The 21,789-nt window shown below is 35.5% G+C and overlaps 1 protein-coding gene across 6 annotated transcripts in view; it reads right to left on the bottom strand.

Annotated features, from left to right (window-relative positions):
- The window catches only part of LOC131029708 (protein ALWAYS EARLY 2), a 98,271-nt gene extending 89,152 nt beyond the window's left edge, over positions 1–9,119 (bottom strand). The window contains exons 1-6 of one of the 6 annotated variants that reach the window (XM_057960315.2): positions 8,576–9,113; positions 8,009–8,149; positions 7,765–7,816; positions 7,530–7,656; positions 5,933–6,031; positions 5,434–5,496 (exon numbers count right to left, since the gene is read on the bottom strand). In XM_057960315.2, the coding sequence (XP_057816298.1) occupies positions 5,434–5,496; positions 5,933–6,031; positions 7,530–7,637 (270 nt within the window). In that variant the 5' untranslated portion in view covers positions 7,638–7,656; positions 7,765–7,816; positions 8,009–8,149; positions 8,576–9,113. Of the gene's footprint in view, positions 1–5,433; positions 5,497–5,932; positions 6,032–7,529; positions 7,817–8,008; positions 8,150–8,575 lie in introns of all 6 variants that reach the window. The other 5 variants (XM_057960319.2, XM_057960318.2, XM_057960314.2 and 2 more) reach the window with 5 other exon arrangements.
- Between the last annotated feature and the right edge of the window lie 12,670 nt (positions 9,120–21,789).

Below are 21,789 nucleotides of genomic sequence, written 5' to 3' on the forward strand. Positions count from 1 at the left end.
ACCAGGTCTCATCTGGAAAACTCAACCATGACAATCAAGTGAAAAATTAGAAAATAAATAAATAAAAGCACTTAAAATGATCTTCAACTATTCAAAATGATATTCATTTCATCTGCAAGCATAATCAAAGAGAAAAAAGAATTGAAGCTAAAAATACAAACCATTGAAGCAAAAACCAGCAAACATGCTGGTAGTAGACATGGTTAGGGCTTGATTACTGCTCTATGTCCTTGGCATTCACATTTTTTGAAAGGTTTGGAGGATTTTTGTAGTTATCAAATTATGAAAAATGGCATGCACCATGAAGACCTATGTGACCTTAAGAGCTTCAATTTGGACTTAGTGGCAGGTGGTTCACCTATCAATTCCACCTTGCACCACAACAAGAAGTACTAAAAGGGCACTGTCCCTTGACACCATTGTGTGCTGGCACAGCAGACACCTTGTTTGGTTTTAAAGAACAAAAAAACTAAAATTATTTTCGATCATGTTAAATGGAAAAGCAACAATTTTTTATTTTTTTTGAATCTTATTAGAGGCCAAGAAATTGATTTACATTTGTCCTTTCGTTTTGCCAAGTCAACCCCTATCCTAAGTAATGTTCCTATGATTGTAGTAGCATTTGCAGACTCATCTAAAAAACACGTCTAGGACCTTACATAGAGCTAGTGATGCTAGACCAAGTGATACAAGATCCTCTCTACCATAGTTCGTGACTTCTTGTAATTTTTGTTTTTAATGCCGTGGATATCGTAATTAATGAGTTTGTGCACCTAAAGCACTTGAGAATATTTATATATTTTAATAAGTTGTTTCCTTCAACTCAAATCCACTTTGTGTTTCATTTGATCTATGTATGTTTGTTCAAAGTACCTTCTAATTGATAAGTTTATCATGTCTTTAAAGTTGATTTATTTAGGCGCATATAGTAAAACCTTTAAATCTTGAAAAAATCTCTATATTTCATGTTTTTCCAATATGTCGAGCATAACTTCTAAGTTCGAGTCCAAGTCAAAAATTAAGCTTTAATGAGTCTTGTAACTAGGGTTGAATGTGTTAAAATAATATTAATATCTTCTATAATGGTCATCTTCTATTTTTAGCAATCATCTTAGTTGTCGACTTATTTAGCTATTTAGCTTTTTAGTCGACTTATTTAGCTTGTTAAGTTAGCTTTTTATTATTTAGCCTTTTAAGCTATATTTATCTCTTTAAGCTTTTTAGCTTATATGATTTCACTTTAACAAATAGTTCTATTTATAGAACATCGTCTTGTAACCTCTATATATACGTGTGTATATCGTTCAATGTAATTATCTCATTATTGAATCATTCATTCAATTTATTTTTCATGGTATCAGAGCAGGTCGATTGGATTCTTTAAAGTTTAATAAAAATTCATGGCTTTCTTTCTGGAATATTTTCCAGATATTTTTTATTGTTTTTTTATAAAAAACGATTTTGCTTTTTTGAAGGCTTTTTGAGGGTTTCGAGGGGTTCTAGTTCGTGGGCTTGGCAGCAGTTCATGTTTTTTTAGGGTTCTAGAGATTTTTGGGCTTGCAATCTAGAGGTTTTTTTTTTGCAGATTGAAATTTTTCCTAGGGTTTATGCAATTTTTGACTAAAGTTTTGACCCTTCATTTCAAGTCGAAATTTTATTCTGGTTGCAAATTCTTGAGTGGGATTTTTGAGACCTCAACAGGGTCGTCGTCAAATTTTTTTGGGTGCATCGTTTTTCGTGCCTTGATTTTTAAGCCACCAAATCTACATTCTGATTCCAAATTCTTGGTGGGTTTTTCGAGAGCTTTTTTGGGTTGGTCTCAGATTTTTTGGGGTGCCAACAAATTTGTCTTGGAATTTAAAAACAGTCAGTGATTTCTGCTAATTTTGTGGACGTCAGGAATTTTGGTGTCTTTTGGGCACCGTTTATGTTGTACATCCGACCTAGGGTTTCTACCCCTTTTTTTTGCGTCAATATTTTTCTTTTTTTTTTACAAAAAAATCAAAGGTATTTTTTATTTTCTGCAAATTATTATTTTTTTCTGATTATTTTCAGGAAAAATTTCAGGTTTTAAGTTTGCAGAAAATTTTAATTTCTAGGTTTCTTCCAAACCTCAAAATTCACGCATTGGGATTCATGTCTCAAATCCCACTCCAGGGTTTAAGATTTTTTGTGCAGCTGCTTCTATTCTGATTTTTTAATCAGATTCTTCTGTATCATGCTTTCACCAAGTTGATCTCGTTCGACCTCCATTTTCGTGATGGCATCTTTGACCAACATCATGTTGGAACACAGTCAAAAGTTCACCAGCTACCACAACACTTGGAAACAATGCATGTTCACGATATCTGAATATCGTTGCCTTGATCGGATTGATTTAGGTCAGACCTCGTCTTACAAGTCCCAAGGTTTTCACGATTTTTTCTTGAAAATTTGTCTGTCGGTTTTCTGATTTTTTCCACAAAAAAGGAAAAAATCATGGCAAAGTTTTCACCTTTTTTTTCCTCAAAAATTGTTTGGAGGGTTTATAATTTTCCCTTAAAAATCATCTCATCTATGATCCGCAATATCCACGTAAGATTTTAATTATCTGGGTTTTACCGGTTTTTTTCCACAAAAACGATGATTTGTAACCTCAAATTTCTTGGTTTTTCGATTCTCCTCAAAAATCATAAATTCTCTTTTCGAGGGTTCCTATTTCAGGGTTTGACGGTTTTTTCTTCAAAATTGTGCTTTGTTGCAATTAGTTTGGGTCGCACCTGCCAGGGCGAACATCTGCAACCGTGGTATCTTGCAGTCAATTTTGGAGTTGGTACTCTTCAGCAAAAGGGTTTCTTGATTTTTTCCTCAAAATCATGGTTTCAGGCTTCAGTAATTCATGTGTGCCAAATCTCTAATTCGCGTGTGAAGGCTACATTATAGCTTGGATGGCTTTTGGTAATCTTGGTCATTTACATTCTGCAGATCCTAGGAGGGTCTCCGTAGCAATAGATGGTCTTTGTATTTGTATCATAACACTTGCAATGTCTTTTGTAGGGTATTGAGTACGATGAGCATTAGGGAGGGTGTTAAAATAATATTAATATCTTCTATAATGGTCATCTTCTACTTTTAGCAGTCATCTTAGTTGTCGACTTATTTAGCTATTTAGCTTTTTAGTCGACTTCTTTAGCTTGTTAAGTTAGCTTTTTATTATTTAGCCTTTTAAGCTATATTTATCTTTTTAAGCTTTTTAGTTTATATGATTTCACTTTAACGACTAGTTCTATTTATAGAACATCGTCTTGTAACCTCTATATATACATGTGTATATAGTTCAATATAATTATCCCATTATTAAATCATTCATTCAATTTATTTTTCAGAATGTCTTGTAACTAAGATTGAAATAACATGCTGCAAAAGACATTGTGTATTGAATAATAGCATGCTAAAAGGGTATTGTGACAAAGATGCAAGACCCAGGATGCCTATATATCTTAATTTAGCTAATTAATTTTGAACTTTTGAATGCACATTAATTATTTCCAGATTGATAATGATTTCATTTAGTGCCCATTTATTTTAAAAACCAAATATTAGAATATCAGTGTTCCACGGGGACGCATCCCCCCCCTTTTTGGGCACGTCCCCCCGTCAGAAACGTCTCGGGGACGGGGGGACGGGGGGACGGGGACGCGACGTCCCCCGCCGTCCCGCCACCGCCACCCAAGCGCCGCCAGGACGCGGAGACGTCCCCGCGTCTCCCAAGGAGACGTGGAGACGTCTCCTTGGGAGACGTTTGGGCGTCTCCCCGTCCTTCAAGAGACGTGCAGACGTCTCTCCAAGGACAAGGAGACGCCCAGACGTCTCCTGTCGCCCCCACTTATATGCAATGTTTAAAATTAAAATTTAAAAAAAAAGTGAGTTTTTAGGTTTTTTGAGGGTTAAGGGGTAACTCTAATTGGACGTGGGCCAATAGAAAAATAACACCCGACGCCTTTAAAAAATAATAAAAGTATTTTTGGCCTCGCGGGGCGCTGCCCCTTGACCCCGCAAGGGGCGATGCCCCTTGACCCCAACTTGGGGGCGCTGCCCCCAAACCCCCGTTGAAAAATATAGGGGGAAACCGCATCGATAGAAGTAGGGAAAATCTAACCTCCGAGTTTGATTAGGCTCCATATAACAACACAACTTAGAAATCTTGGTATTTAGATTTAGTATTTCAAATTTCCTATAGTCTCATTTGAAATGTAATTCTTACACTGTAATATTGTCATACATCTTTTCAAAACTAGTTTTTCAAGTACTATATGTATATGTACAAATATATGAGCACCACCACCCCGCCGCCGTCCCCCCGCTGTCCCCAAATTTAGGCCCTTGGTCCCCTCATCCCGGAAACGCATCCCCCCCATCCCCCCGTCCCCAACGCCCGTGGAACACTGGAATATCTACATCTCTGAAGCAACAAGAAATACACAAGATCGGTTAACCTTATAGAGAGCTCTCCTCTCTCATTCAAGAACAAGGCCGCTTTGACTAGCTACAAAAAAAAACCGAAATAAGCAGAATCATCAATGATCTAGATTTTTTATTCCTAATTATAACGGTCAGGAAACAGAAGAATGATATAATGAACTAAAGTTGTCTGCCCACTTAGAGGGGTTATGAAGTTGGAAAGCTTCCCAGTGTGGTATGCAATCCAAATTTGCTACCTTACACCGGGACAAAATTCATTGCAATAACAGAAGTTTCAATAAGAAAAATATTAAAATTCCACAGCAAAAGCCATTATGCTTAAATAGTGACCTGTAAAATGAGGTCCACTGTTCTATGACTCCTAGTCAATGACAAGATGATGAAATTGTATCAAAAACTTATAATCCATTTCATGATCTACAACCCTCACTAACACTCTTTAGAATTAAACAAGAAACAGTTATTCCATATCCCTCGCTAAAAAACTACTTCTTTGCTCATGTAGTTTATAGTCCGATCTCTTTGTCAGCAATTTTATTTCTAGAAATTTTGAGAAGGAGCCAGGCAAACACATAATTTATGTTTAAATATCTCAACCACCTTTAGAGCTTGATCTAACATGTGTCACATTCAATTTTAGCGAAATACAGGCATAATGTTCTAGATATATTGCTCAACAGCTAAACTTGAAGTGGTTTTCTAAAACTGAATTTATTTGCTTTTTGCATATGAAATCATAGGCTACCACTCACACAACAATCGTACAGAAAAAATGTCATGATTTGTTAACAAAACTTCCTCTGCTCTCGTTAAGATTTTTTAGTATCAAAATCTGGCCCCAAAATTATGCAGACAGATTCTCCAGAATAAGCATTTGCACCCATATATTGCTGGATTATGTTTCTCTTTAGCACATTCATACAACAACACTCTCTATCACAACCAAGCCCAAAGAAGAAAAATTAGACTTACCCTGTTCAAATTGTATAAAGCCTCAACCATCTCAGGTGTCCTGCCACGCATTGTAGCAGCAACCTAAAACAAGAAAACATTAATAAATTAGCATGTAAAAAATATAAAAATTCAGAATTACAGTCAGTAACCAATTCAGATTTTGGTAATCAAAAGCATCCAAAAAAAGTAAAACAAGTATTTGAGACAATATACTTCATTGTCTCCTTATGGCATCAAGAACATCAAATTGAAATAGCTACTAGATATGATGAACACAACCAGCCAATGCATAACACAGGAAAGTACTCAGAAGCTTGCACTGGTATACAAAGTATTGAATCAGACAAGTATAAACGTGTAAGTTACAAAATATAGAGTATTCACAAAACATAACCACTAATCTTGCCCTTCTGCAGAAAAGGCTCTACCATCTCTCATATGAACATGAGATAACAAGCTAATGTAAACAACTGTCTTGTACAAACAATAACAAGAAGAAAGCCCATACAAAATTCACCTTCCTCCAATCCTTCCCATGCTTTCGGTAAGCTTCATAGAAGCTTTTTAATTCTTCTTTGCTCCACTGTGGACCTAGCATATCAGACAGCTTACGCTTCTGTAGAAGATGAGTTTAGAAAAATATTTTAGCCAAATGAAATTTCCATTAACCATAATGAAATTTGAAAAGAAACAATATGCATATAATGACAAACAACAAATTTGAAAATATTCCACTTAACTTGCATATTTAGGTATAGCCCAAAGGTGGATAGAGAAGCAATTAATAAGCCTGAAATGGAAGATGTTATTGTGCTACTGTAACTCTTACACACTGCCTAGTTCCTTCCTTCACCCCCTCCCGGAAAGCAGAACCACCCTATGTTAACTAGATGTGATAATTGAAAGTCTACAAATAAGACACCTCCAGCACAGACAACCTCCTCAAGCAATGGGAGGCATTATTACCAATCTTCATGTAAGCAGACAAATATTAGATTATGTACCTTCAAAATATTGCAGCTTTCCACAATGATTATGACAGAAAGCATAAATGAAAGGTTTCCAACACTATTACCAATTTGCGTTTGGGCTTGGCTTTGCATTTGGGAGTGCATCAATCTAGCATCAGCTATTATTTGTTTGGAATTAAGTTGACTACTCCTAAAACACATATTATACATGTGGATGCAAATTTAATTATTTCCAAAAGTTATGGAATTAAGTATATTTTCTCTCTAAGAAAAAGATCTTCACCCAGTGGCTAAACCATGAGACAGTTCAGAGATCAACCATCAGAAACAAATAATAAATATTGTGCGACTGGCAGATACGACTCCGTTAAATAATAATTTGTAGTGCCTCAGACAATTAGATTGTATGATTACTCATGAAAATAGGATTATGCATGCAATAAGAGCTAAAATTTTTGTTCAACCTTCAAATGTAGATGTCTGTTCTAATAAGTTCTAAGTAAATAACTTTGTTTTTCTCAAACATAGCAGGTGCTTCTCTTATCATCTGCGCTTAAAATGCAAACATGTAAACTGACGAGTGACAAGCCAATGGCTATGCTCCGTGAAACATGTCTTCTGCTCCAATGGAAGATCTCAGTCTAGATATTTAAGTCTCTCCATTACCAAATTCAACCTTTGCGGTGAAAGAGACCAATAAGAAATGGTCATGTTGTTTATGGCATTCGACTGTTCAATGTTTTTTTTTCTTTACACAATTCAAATGTATTCAATGAATTCCTTGAATGTACCATCTAAATAATTCAGCTTTAAATGTCAGCATAATGTGTGTGCTTTTTACTTGAAATTTGAAAACAGTTGTATGAAAACAAACAAGAATGATTTTGTACAATATATTACTGACAAATTGTGTGATGCAGTGTTGTAAACATGCTTATACGAAAATCAGAAAATGCATAAACTAAAGCACACAAATCTGCAGACACACAGGAAAAAAAAATGTATTTGTAAGAACGATGTTCTTTCTACTACACATTTTATGGAAATGTTCTTTCATAAAAATCAAAAATGCAAACTCCAAATTGGCAGGAATTCAGGCGGTAATTTAAAAATACATCCATTTCAAAAACAAATAGCACTGACCCGTTGCCGATTCTTATATGTGCCACCACCATCATCTTTCTCTTGTGCCCCATCTGAGGCTTTTCCAGAGCGTTTACTAGTCAATCGTGGTTTCCTTGAAGAGGCCATTTTCTGTTTACTTGAAACTCTGTTTAACCGCAAAAATTTTAAGAAAAAAAGTTATTTCAAATTCTCTGCGCTGATCACTCTAAGTATCATATTATGCCTGGTAATCATCCACTCCGTTTCCACTAACCACAAAATTGTTATGGCATTTACAGCTGTGAAAGGTCACTGGGCCAGAGAGGCTGCAAATACATAAATCCAAAAGGTAAGGGAACGCCCATCCGAAACTTCGATTGTAAAAGTGGAAAATGCAATGTGAAAGAACTAAAATTTCAAAATACTGTTGATCCTTCGTATGTCTTAGAATTTAGAAACGACTGAAATTAAAAGATAGATTGAGTTCAAATTTTAAATGTTGAATAATGAGAACAAACCTATTTCCAGCTTAACCAGGGGTTAAGTAGGCAGGCAACGTGACAAATTGAGTCAGATCCACAAAAGAATGAATCAAGTTTCTCTTGCTAATCAAAACCTTCTCCCTTCAGCTGCAGGTCTATGCTCCTACATTATATAACCTGTTAAGAAGTTCTAATTGTAAGACTCCGGTGGCCATGAAATTTACGTCACATATATACCTAAGATATATAAAAACATGGATGCATTTTCGAATACGTGTAGAAATAGACATAAATGCTTTGACCTGGAAATCATAAAATACAGAAATTAACAATTTGAAGGGATAAAGAAAAGCAGAAAACGGAAAGTGTTCATTAGTAGAAGTGATGAAATCAACAGCCGTGGACTTCAAATACTTAATTAAAACTGGATAAAAGATACGGTAGAAATCTAGACACTGCCGCCTATTATTCAAAATCGAAGTAATCCCAGTAAACTATTATTGGCTAAACTGGGTCCAATTTTAGTAGCTAAGGAATTGAAAAAATAAATTCGATGAATGGCATTGAAATCGAAGTGAATAGGAAGATGCCCTGAAAACTCACACAAATACTGAGGCTGTGGACACAGCTGCAAAATGTTCCGTGAAGAGGATTAAATTCACTGGAACGAAAATTATATGTACGAAAGATCTGCTTAAGCCCAAAATAATTTAAGCAAGAAAGAGCCCGTGGATATCGATGTGAACAGCGATGCCGATGCCGATCCAACAAACCTTAAAACCTGAAATCGCCTTTGCGCACCGGCATCGACCCCCGAGCTGTCTGCAAATAAATAAAGCTCGCTTGGCTTGGCTAGGGTAAAGAGATCCCCCTTCCTCCTCTCCTCTCCTCTCCTCTCCACTCTTGGCGTTGTTCCAGCACACAATTTTTGTATTCAAAACTTGGCTAAAACTATTAATATATTTATATTAGATGAGAGAGAGAAAATAAAATTAGAAAAATGCTTTTTCTTATATTATATTTGAGTTTCACCAAAGGGAAAGGCGTAAACACGTGCCAAAATGAGAGGAATTTGAAGGCAATGGGTGGGGAAAATGGGGGAGAGGAGGAGGACGAAGACGCTCTCTTCCTTCCATTGGCGCCACTCACTCAAACAAATGTCCATCCATCCATCCAATGGTCGGTCAAACCTCCATCAAGTTGAGCCAAATTTCCATTTCCATTTCCTTTTAACCATTTTTTAAATTTCTATGTTTTCAAAATCGGTTGCGTGTGGGAGGAGTCTAGCCTAGAGAGAGAATGTATCTCATGACCATAACAAGCGCTAGCATAGACATGTATTTTTTTATTATTTTATTTTATGTAGAACAGATTGGGGATTGTAACATCACAAGTTTCAAACGATGCATGCATGCATGTATGTAACCCTATCTCAACTAATACATGCGGATGCGACCAAATGACTTTATGCTTCCTTCCTTCCCTCTTCTTCAAAATTTATAGGTCGCCCTGACGTTTACGAGTTACTAGCCTCTCCAAGATTGTAATGGTGAAAATTTTGTGTCTATTTATTTTAATGTTTAGGGATCGTTTTAGGTATAGTATTTTAATATAGTAATTAGTTTAGAGAAAGTATATAATTTATTTTTTTTAAATAATGTTTATGATATTATTATATTATTATTAATTTTAATTTTGTTAATGTCATTAGGAATTTTATAATGGTAGGAAGGGGTCGATTATAATGGCACAAGTGTTAAGTTTAAAAAAACTTTTACATTTTATCTTAAATTTGACAATCATTTAAATATCAAAATATTAATATTGATTATAAACATAATATTTTCAAAATAAACACCACATAAAAAGAAAATATGCCCTCATCAAAATTATAAGTTTTAGATAGATGTATAAATCTAAAATAAAAAAAATAAAGATATTTAAAACTAATAGTCTACTATTTCTTACAACAACCCATAGCAAATAATTTTTATTTTGTTAAAAAAAACTATTTATATTTTTATCGGTGAAAGTCACACTTTTGACTAGAGCTATGAACTAGTGAGGCCACATTTTTTAGGGACCCCATCCTTAGATGTTGGGGATTACACAAACGTTGCGATTAACCTCTAGACCAATAGAACTTCTTTATTCTCCACCCTAATCCTATTTCTCTGTGTGCACACCTTATCTTTATGTTCTCACCTTTATCACTTTGCTTTTCTTGCTCCTTATCTGTATGTTCTCACCTTATCACTTTGTTCTTTATTTCTTTGTGATTCTCCTTATCTCTTTGTGCTTTCTCCTTATCTCTCTGCTCCTCCTTGTCTCTTTGTGCTTCTCCTTATCTCTTCGCTCCCTCCTTATCTCTTTATGCTTCTCTTTATTTCTCTACTCCCTCGTTATCACTTTGTTCTCTCCTTATCTCTTTGATTTCTTCCTCTAGTGTGGCCTTTTTGTTGACTTATGCCTGCCTATTCATGTTGGCTACCTCTGTCACCAATACTCCTTTGTCCTCCTTCCACCTGCTATTGTGATTGCCTCCCTTCCACACATCTCTCGTCTATTGTGGTAGCATGTGTAGTCTCTCTCTATCAGACTCTTTATCCCTCCAACATGACTCCTCCCCCAAACGCCTTCACCCGTTCTCCCTCTATCGTCCTTCCAACTGTTGTTATTGTGCCTTCATCATCCTCCATCTTCAAGTTCACATTTGAATGTCGTTGCTTGCGTGAAGCACTCTATCTGCATGTATGAGGCCAACCTCCATTTTTTTTTGTGGTTGTCCTCGTTGTACTCCCTGCTACCACCAACCACTAAGGCCTACCTCTATCTTTTGTATGTACACACCACCTGCCACACGAACATGTTCGATAGCTACAACAGTTAAACAACCCCAAAGGGATTCGAACCTGGAAGGCAATATTAACACTGCCCCTGCAACAACCATTGCACTGCGGGGTCAACCCCTTATTAAAAGAAAATTATTAATAGTTATATTAAGAATCATTAATTCATTAAAAAATATATTTTATAAATATTTATTTTTTATAAAAAATTTAAATAATGATAAGAAATTTTAATTTTAAATTAAATGTACATGTATTAAGAATCATTAATTCTCTTAAAAAATGTTTTAAAAAAAGAAATTAATAATTTTTTAAAAACAACGATAAGAAGTTTAAATTTAATCAAACAAATAGTCAAACATCATTTTGCATGACCGAAATGATAAAAGACAACCTTTCACACTTTTTCTTTCTCTTTTAAAGATTGGACAATATAATGATAAATTGAAAGAAGAAAAAAATGGATCACAACGGGTAGAGCGGGAGCAAGGAGAAGAGCACGCTCAAGGAGAAGGATCAAGGAGCAAAGGAAGAAACCCTAAGATTCCAAACAATCAAAAAATAGTTTAAGAACAGGGAGGGTAGATAAAGGAAGATAGGAGTTGTAGACAATCGATGTAATGGACGAAATTGAAATAGATTTAACATTTCTATAAGATTTAGCCATCATTTGCCACTTTCAGTGGACCCAGAATAGATAAGGAGAAGATAAAAAATTAGATCAAGGAAACATGGAAAACAGAGGAAATTATGAAATTCCTCCCCAAAAGGTTTTTTTGTAGTCATATTTGCGACCAAAGAAGAAAAAAACAAAGTATTTCAAGGAGGGTTATGGATGATATAGGAGTTTCCATTATACATATAAAGATGGCATCTAAATTTTGACCCGACTTCTCTGGAACCCTATGATAAGCCAATATAGAAATTCGCCTATACAATCTTCCTATCGAATATCAGTCAAAGGAGTGCCTTGAAAAAAAAAATTGGCAAATCGTTGGGCACTCTAATAGACATTGATGTGGACATTGCAAAGGGTGATTCATATTTGTATGTACGAATCAAATTGGCTATGATTCAAAAAATTCCTAAGGTAAGATGTAATCAAAGGAATCGTAAGGTGGAGAACTGCAAACAATAACAAAAGAGTGCTAGGAAATGGATACCCAAAAATTTGTCAAATGATACTAAAGCTAATAACATCAGTAGATCATGACAAGGTTGTGTCAGGAGAAACGACGAATTGTCAATCAAGCCCAACAATCCAAAACAAATATGGAAGTGACCTGACAAAGTAGGGGGTTAAAATACCAAGCCGGAGGTCACAATTCACCCATGAGAAAGATCCAGTAATTAGTGAAGCAGTTGAAGAAATGCGGGTTGAAAACATAGAGGTGGTGTAGTCAGAAGGAGAGGAATCAGAAGAAAATTATTCAAAGGAGGATTAATTAAGTATTATTGATCCAAGAAACATTAGCCAATTGACGGCTATGCTTTTAGGCGTGGCAAAGAAAAGCAGAGGTCGAAAGAGAAATAAATATAAGAGGGAAGCGAAATCCATTGAGAAAGGTTTTATCAGTGTCATAGATTTCCTTAAAAAGACCAAGGGAGGAAAGACATCCCTTGGGAAGCAACGAAGATCACTTCATGGAATGTCAAGGGTCTCTTGGCCCCTGGCAATAGGCGCTCAATTAAGCGCCAATTGAGTAGGATGAAGGTGGACATTGTTTTGTTTCAGGAGACAAAATTTAGCATGGAGGAAGGCATGAAATTTCTCACATACTGTCGAGGATGGGAAAGTTCTTTTATAGATGCAATAGGTTATTTGGGTGGGATATCCTCTGGAATCCAACCATGTAAAGTAGAAAATGTGAATTCCAATAAAAATTGGGCCTTGTATGATGTATATCGTAGAAACTCCAATTTAAGCTTTCATTTGTTTAATATATATGGTCTAATAGGAACAAAAGACAAGTTGGTGTTGTGGGATGAATTCAGAGGAATAATCAGGAACTACAACAATGGGAAATATATAATGGGTGGACACTTTAACGCAATCCTATATATTAATGAGAAAAACAGAGGGTTGAATAAAATAAACATGGTTATGCTCGATTTTAGAAATTTTATTAAAGACATTAAGGCAATATATTGTATCCCAAAAAAAGGTAACTACACTTGGACAAATAGGCACTGTGGATTTACCAATATAGCAGAATGGTTAAATCACTTTTTTATTGGTCCTATCTGGCTTTAGGACATAACATTCTCCTCCTTGATATCCACATCTGATCATTTATTGATGTTGCTTGATTTTGGCCATTCTCCTAAACAATGTAACAAGTATTTTAAGTTTGAAAGCATGTGGTGGATGGAAAAGGCATTAGAAAAGGCTCTAGAAGATTAGTGGACCGAAAGCAACATTTTTACTAGTACTGTTAGCTACTATTTCATTAAGAGACTACATTTTGTCAAAATTAAATTAAGAATATGGAGTAAGGAATTTTTCAAAAACATTTTTGTGGAGAAAGAGGAGGTGGAATAAGAACAAGTGCATTACTCAATGAGAATGTAATCAAGGATGGAATGTTTAAAGAGAAGTATATAAAAGAAAAAGAACTAAAAGAAAAATTATCTGAGCTATTGGGGAGAGAAGAGATCTTTTGAAGAGATAATGCCAAGGAGAAATGGATCGGAGAAGGGGATGCTAACACAAAAAATAAATCATGCCTCGATCAAATCTCACATGCTTGCAAATAGAATTGAGGAAATAATGGATGATAGCAAGGAATGCATTAAGGACAAAGACAAGATTGGAGAGTCAATAGCCAAAAAATTTCAATCTTTATTAGGTAGTGGTGATATCCCAATAATAAGTGATAGTGAACTATTGAATCTTATTCCCCATATAGTCACAGAGGAAGATAACAAAATGTTATTGGAGCCTTTTACTTTGGCAAAGATAAAGGTTGTTACGTTTCAATTGCATCCTAATAAAACGCCTGGTCCTAATGGACTATTGGCTAGGTTTAATCATAAATGTTGGGAATTCATGGGGGTTGACATACAATATTAGGAGGAGCAAGCATTTTGTCAATGAGCTCAACAATATAATAATTGCCTTGATTCCCAAAAAGAATGAATGCAAATCAATGAATGACTTTTGACCAATTTCACTATGCAACACGTTATACAAAATTGTTTCTAAATCTCTAGCAAAGAGATTGAAGAATATTTTGGGTAAATTGATCTTAGAGGAACATAATGGATTCACTTTGGGAAGAGAGATAGCCGACAATATCATACTTGCCTCAGAGACTATTCATTCCATGTCTGCTCAAAAAACAAAAGGTATGGTGGTAAAATTAGATATAAGCAAGGCATATGATAAAGTTTGTTGGAATTTTTTATCCTCGTTATTAGGAAAAATTGGATTTGATGACAACTGGGTTAGAATCTTAAAGGTATGCATATCATCAGTTTATTTTTTAGTGTTAGCAAATGGTTCATTATATGGATTTTTTAAAGAAACAAATGGTTTTTGCCAAGGTGATCCTTTATCACCATTTTTGTTTGTTATTATGGCTAAATAGTTGGGAAGATATACACCTAGACTAAGAAGGCAGAAGATATGGAAGGGAATTCAAATAGAGTTTGAGCTAGAATCAATCACTCATTGTCAATTTGTAAATGATACAATATTATTTGGAGAGGCTTCTTGTAGGGAGGCAGAGGTGATTAAAAGTGTATTAACAAGATATGTAGCAGTATCCGATCAAAATTTTAACAAGGAGAAATCAACTATCTTCTTTTTCAGTGCTAAAAAGATGATACAAAAATGAATCACAAACACGTTATAATTTCCTATAGCTAGTATGCCTACAAAACACTTGGGTGTTCCCATGTTTGTTGGGGCCTTTGAAACGAAATATTGAGAGGAAATAATTAATAGATGCAATGCAAAAACAATGGACTGAAAAAATGCCTAGTTATCCCAATCTAGTAGAATTTTTATGATCAAAATAGTTCTAGAAATGAACCCTATCTATGTAGTGTCATTCTTTAAACTTCCAAGGAGATGAATATCTTCCATGGAAAGTTTCATGAAAATATTTATTTGGGAAGGTGTAAAGGAAAACAAGAGAAAGTAAATAGGTCCCTTATGGCCTCTATGACCTCTTGGGATCTTCCTAGCTGCTCAGGAGGAAACAAATCCCCATTTACACTCATCGTTTACTCATAGGTTTCAAGATTGTTTTTGCTCAAACCATCTCTCAGAGTCATTATAGTATAATGCATATCCTTGTTTTCATAATCACCTCTATGTCAAAGGCATCGAAAACCAAACCATTGAAGGCCTCATACTTGAGGGCCTTCATAGTCGAGTCCTAAAGATGGGGGGAAACCATGCACTTGATAATCTTTTCCACTACCTCATGGCTTCTAATAGTTTGTGCCAATTTGTAAACAAAGCTCTCAAGAAACTCACCATTGTGAAAATGGTCGTGACCCAAGGCATTCTTCCTCCAATATCTTCTTCACTGCTTCCTCCACCTTGTCCCCATCAAAAACAAAAATCTCCTTCAATTGTGCCTCAACCGAAGCCTGGTTGCAACCATAGTTTCATTCAAGGATAATCACAACATCCAACTCTTCAAGCGTCGACCCTGTCATTCTCTACTTCATAATGTTTACACCTTCGGCTACATGCTCGACATTTATAGTCAAAGGCTATCTTTGGTAAGTTTTCATAAGAACTATTTCTTCAACCCAAGAATCCCAAGATCACTCTCTGGATTAGGCTTTGCAAGATTTGTATAGATCCCCCAAACATCTTCTTGTGTACCATCTATAACAGTCGTATCCCAATGAGGGTGTTCTTAAAACCATCTGCTTCAGAGTGCATCAAACGAGGCATCCATAAGTGGCATACCATCACTGAGGCTTAGACCAGTCCAAGCCATCATATAATTTGAAATGATAACTTCATTAGCCTGATCTATGGCATGATTAGATAGGAAATATGGCTATTGATTTTCTTCACAATACACATGTTTTGTCAAGAAATCTATTCCTTCCAAAATCTGCCAAATACCATTCACCCACATAATAGACAATTCCAACTTGGGGCGTTTCCATAACTAACAAACCAAACCACATTTAAGGAGTCTCCTCCAATACCAATATTGATGATATTTTTATCCTTACATAATATCAGGCTACCAAGGATGGCTGCAAATTTGACATCGTTGTCAATGTTTTCACGAAGCTTAAAACAACCGCCCCATATCATCTTACTAGTGTTGTTTCTCACAATGAAACCAACATTAGACGATCGCGTGTGTGAATATACATATATATACATATTTATATATTATATACATATCTATACAAACATATGTATATGTGTTTGTGTTTGTGTTTGTGTGTGTGCATGTGTATGTGTCTATGCGTGTTTGTGTGTATGCATATATGTATGTGTGTATATATATGTATATACATACATATATTTATACACATACATATGTAATACATGTATGTGTAGACACACACACACTTGGACCTTCCTTTTTAAGATATTTAAATCTTTAAGAGCTTTTACTTTTATACATTTATTATATGGGAACATTGCGTGTAAGCATATATATGTTGGATATCATTGGCATATGATGAACCGACATATTGATATGATGATAATGTATGTTTTCATTGATGTCAAATAAGTGTAAGTGAACCGATGTGCAGATTGGAAGAATTTGGTGAACCAGTATGAAGAGGCATGAGGAGATTCAGTGAACCGGTGTCGGGGTTTCACTAAGTGTGATTACCGGTTGGTAGTCTCAGCTTTATGGTTATCGGTTTGGTGATCCATCTTGTGTGATGAACCGATGATACTCTGTGATGAGTTAGCTAAGAGATGTGATCGAGGTGCCATGTCAGCTTTGTTCGCGTGAAGGATTGAGGCATAAGAAGATCGATCGCGTTTGAAGTGTACCTCAGGAATGATCATTCTTAGTGGTATGAGAAGAGAACGTGATGGGTTACTGATTCCCATGTGCGGTGATGAATGAACGATGCAGATTGTCTTGTGATCTGTTTTAAATCGTAATGCTCTATGCAATATGTTTGGACAGTCAGGATTGGACCGCCTTTGTTGTAAACCTAAGATGCTTAGGGTTTAGGGTTTATGTTACCGACCTATCTGTTGTCTATAAGGTCGATGATGTTTGTTATTGAAAAGTTGTTGGCAAATGTTGTGTGTATGTATCTAAGTGAAGAGATACTTGATACTTGCTAGACCAGTAAGAGGGAAATTGCAGAGTGTGATTGCAGAGTAGAGGATATGAAAAGGATCTACCTTGGCATGTAGTGTTGTTATCAGATCGTAGTTTTTCCTGTTGTCTTCTAATCATTTCAACATATGGAAAATCCCTTTACCAGGTAGCTTTAACAGGCTTATTGTAAAACCTATAACCAGGTGACTCAAGATCATTGAGTTCTTTAAATCCTCTAGTGAGGTAACCTTTAATAGGGTTTCAACCTTTAACAGGGTATATAGCCATCCCTTAACCGGGTGATCTCTAACAGGGTCGGTTCCTAGCATAACCTTTTTGTAAAGTCTTTAACCGAACTAGGCTCCTAATAGGGTGAGCTTCAAAAGAGTTCAAAACAAGCTTGTGGGTATTCATCCCCACTATGGTTTTTCCCATTTGGGTTTCCACGTGAAAAATCTATGTGTTATGTGTTATGCATTTTTCATGTTATATTTATGAAGTATTTGGTTGAAAGATTATGCATGTAGAGTTAATAGGTTGTGGTATTTTTAGTATACCACATGCATATGTTTATGGGTGAAGTTGATGTTGCATAATTGATCGTATTTGAAGTATTCAGACCTATCAGTTTATGGTGTCTAGTGTCTTACTGTGTTTAACCGGTATCGCCATGGTTAAGTTCAGTAATGGTGATAACTAGTTGGTTTTGCTTTATCTAGATAAGTTGTTAAGAGAGTTTTTACCTGTACTGATTCACCACCCCCCCCTCCTCGTAACAGTTGGGGTATTTGTTTTTCATCATTATTCATCAATATAAACATTTAGAATCATGCATTTCAGCTTGTTACTATTTGATTTATTCTTTATTTATATGATCATACATACATTATATAAATATTCTATGTGTACATGTATTTTTTATTTATTCACTTGAGCTTTCATCTCTTCTTGGAAATGAGTTTTGTTCCCACAAGGTTTTCTCCTTTTTCTCCACTTTACAAAGATTTTATTGTACTTGGGTACCTCATGAGGCCTAGTTGTCGAGACCCGTTGTTGCTTTCCTGCATTTTTTACATGTTTTTTTAGTCCTTAGTTGTTGTTTAGATACTCCCCAAGTTCAACTTAAGGGGGTGTTAGAGTAATATTTTATTAGCTAATAATTATTTATTTAATTATTAGTCTATTATACTCTATGCTTAAGCTAAACTTAGGAATCTTATAATCATTTAGGGTTTTCACCTTTAGGGTTTCGAGTATCCTCTTATAAGGATTCTCTCTTTGTATTTTCATAATAGTTGTAATTATTGAACTGCATTCTTGTTGCATAATCAATATGACTCCTCTTTTCTGGATCTCTGAGTTCTGGCCTCCATAGCTTTTTTGCTTCTCTCCTTCTGTGATAGGTTTGCATGCAGGTGATCTTTGGGAGCTGTAGAGTTGATTTTTCCCCAACTCCAATAATTTCAATTCAATTAGGGTTAATTACAAACCCAAGTTTTGAGAGCAAAGTGTAGGAAAAAAATTAACTAAGTGCTGAAATAAAACTCAAATTGCAAATTAAATTTCACTTTTTGGAGTGGGAATATAAAAATAATAAATTCAAATTTAAATTATAAAACCAATTAAACTCCCAAAAGACCGCAAAGCCAAAATCATGCAAATCTCATTAAATAAAATACATGTAAGGCATAGTTCACATTTAAATATTAAATTACCACTATAAAATTAAAATATCATCAACATATATATATTTAATAACGATAATTAACAACTAACTGACTATGCACATACAAATTTTACTAGTCATTCACAATGATGCATGAGGGTAATCAGACATTACCAGAATGGTAACCAGAGGTATATTCACATGGATTACGGGAAAATCATCCAAATTAGGAATGATGGCTAGGGAAAAGTGACATATTTGGCCATTGTGTTATCTCTTATAACCACCGTCAGGGATATGGGCACACTCAAACTTATGGAGCCAAGTGGAGTCAATGCCCTATATCTATATCAACCAAAACATACAAACACCTGTGCATATATATACATATAATATAATTTAACAAAAAGCATAAATAATCATTCCCCAATTGGGGTCAGATAATAAGCATGATTAATAATATCATATCTCACTGAATCAACGTAACATCAACAAAGCATCATTAAGTAACCACATCTTTGTCAATGTAACCAAAATATCCTCATAATATAATCTAGACATCATCATATAGCATCATGTCACATCATCATGGAGTCATCATGCATATATGATCATCATTGAAACTATGAGTATAACCTATTGTCTGCATTAACGGTGATATCATATGAATAAAATAATATAATTGTAAGCATGATATAGTTGAGGAGCGAGAATGAGAGAGAGTCGGAGTGTAGGAGTAGGGGGTAGGGTTTTCGGGGAGACTAGTGAAGTTGAGGGTGAGGATGACCCAAAAGAAGATGGTCTCAACAATGGAAAAGTGATTTTTGTTATTTTTTCCTCTTCTATTTTTTGTTTTGGACTAGGGTTTTTGTGGTGTTGTGGCTCCTTCTATGTGTTTTGGTTTTTTGGGTGCTTGGTTTGTCTTATGGATGTAAAGGAGCTTGGTTTTTCTCGTCATGTATAGCATAGTTGGTGAGGTGGTGGGTTGGGGGTCCTTGCTTGTTGATCTATGCCTTGTCTCTTTTGGTTGCTCTAGCAGAGGCTTTGTTTTGATTGTGGCCCTAGCGTTGGTTTTGTTCTCTCCCTCTTGCATGATTTTGGTGTTCTCCTTGATTAATGCTTCCTTAGGGGTGGTGTTTTATGGGGAGGGTCATCATTTGGCTGTGGTTTTATCTTCTCTTTCCCTTCACATTGTGCCTCTTCTTCTATCTACTAAGGTTTCGATTGGCGGGGGAGCTAGAATAGGTGCTTAGGGGGAGGATATTGACTACAAAGCTAAGACAGTTCTACTTTTGTTATTGATGGGGTTTGTTGTTGAGGTTGTCTATGTCCTTATTGGTGGTTGTTCTCCTACTTTGGTTTGTGGTGCTTTTGGAGATTATCTAGTTTTTCTTCCAGTGACCCTTTTGCGCATTGTTTTAAGATTTGTGTGGTGGAGGGATTTCCTGTCCATGGTTCTCCCTAGCCTATTTTCTCCACAAGGTCGCTTGTGTGTGGGAGGTTTTTTGTGGTGGTGGGTATGTTTTGCTTCCTCATTTCTTATGTGTTACCCAAGTTTTAGTTTTTTTCCTTTGTTGTTGCTAGCTGGATACTTTGGTCTCTTGTTGTAGAGTAGGTGTTTGGAGAATTTATGGGTTTCTCTTTTTGGTTTTTTGGGTGCCTGTAAATTTGTTGGGGTTTTTTTTGTTGTTCTTTGGACTTTTTGGTTAGGGAATTCCTCCTATATCTTGGGGATGAAGTTTGTTCTTGCAGGTTTTGAGTAAGCTTTGTTTATGGATTTTATTGCTCTTATGGTGAGGCGCTTTGTTACTTTCCTACAGGATTCCTGTTAAGAAGCTCTCATCGAGGTGGAGTGGTCTCTTATGGAGGTGGAGATCTTTGATGTGGATTAGGGAGAGGCTTATTCTTGGATCTTCTTTTTGATACTTTTTTCTCTTGCTAGCCCTATAGAGGTGGGTACTTCTTTTGTTGAGGTGGAGATGGGCTTTGTTGGTGAGGTGGAGACTAGTAGTTAGGAAGTTGTTGTCGTGGATGTAGCAAAGGCTCATTTTCAGCTCTTTGTTTTGTTGGTTTCTTCTATTACTAATCCTATTAAGGTGGGAACATCTTCTATTGAGGTGGAGATGGGCTTTGTTGATGTGGTGGGGACTAGTTTTTGGGGTTGTTGCTGAGGTCTCCCTGATGGTTATGGGAGCCACTCTAAAACCCATTAGGATGGTTAGGGGAGCTTGTCAAAACCTTTGTCTACTTTTATTCATAAGGTTTTGGGAGTCTTTTCAATTCCCAGTTACCTAGGTTTCTCTTTCATGTTATGTCTCTTTTTTCTAGGTGTCAGGTTATGGGAGCCTTATCAAAACCCATGGTTTATGTTATGGGAGCCTTGCGAAATCCACAATTTAGATTATGGGAGCCTGAAAAAACCCTTTGTCTATGTATCTCTGAGGTCTCATGTTTGATGGACTTGGCCTCTTTGGTGTTTTAGCTAGATCTTTGATGTTTATTTTCTAGTGTTGGGTTGTTCATTGGTTGTTGTTAGTCTACAAGATGTCTAGTTGTAGAAGTGTTTTGTGTTGTGGAGTTTGGATTTCTATAAAATTCTTTTGTAAGGGGTTTTGGGTCCCCTCAAAATCTATATTACCTAATAAAAATTTGTAAGCAGGATGCACCTTACAAATGCCAATACAAAATAATGATATACACATAATCATAATATAACATATAAAGAGTCAATTTCGACATATACATATACATATGTGTGTGTATACATATTTGTGTATATGTGTGTACATATACAAATATACATACCTATACATATACATGTACACATACATACACATATAAATATACATATATATAAACATATAAATATATATGTATATATGTACATATATACATACATGTATGTATATGTGTGTGTGTGTGTATGTATGTATGTATGTATGTATGTATGTATGTACATACATATATATGTGTGTGTGTACATGTGTATACATGTATATACACATACACACACACACACATGTGTGTGTA

This window comes from Cryptomeria japonica, chromosome 9 (assembly GCF_030272615.1).
Source record: "Cryptomeria japonica chromosome 9, Sugi_1.0, whole genome shotgun sequence".
Taxonomy (NCBI): Eukaryota; Viridiplantae; Streptophyta; class Pinopsida; order Cupressales; family Cupressaceae; genus Cryptomeria; species Cryptomeria japonica.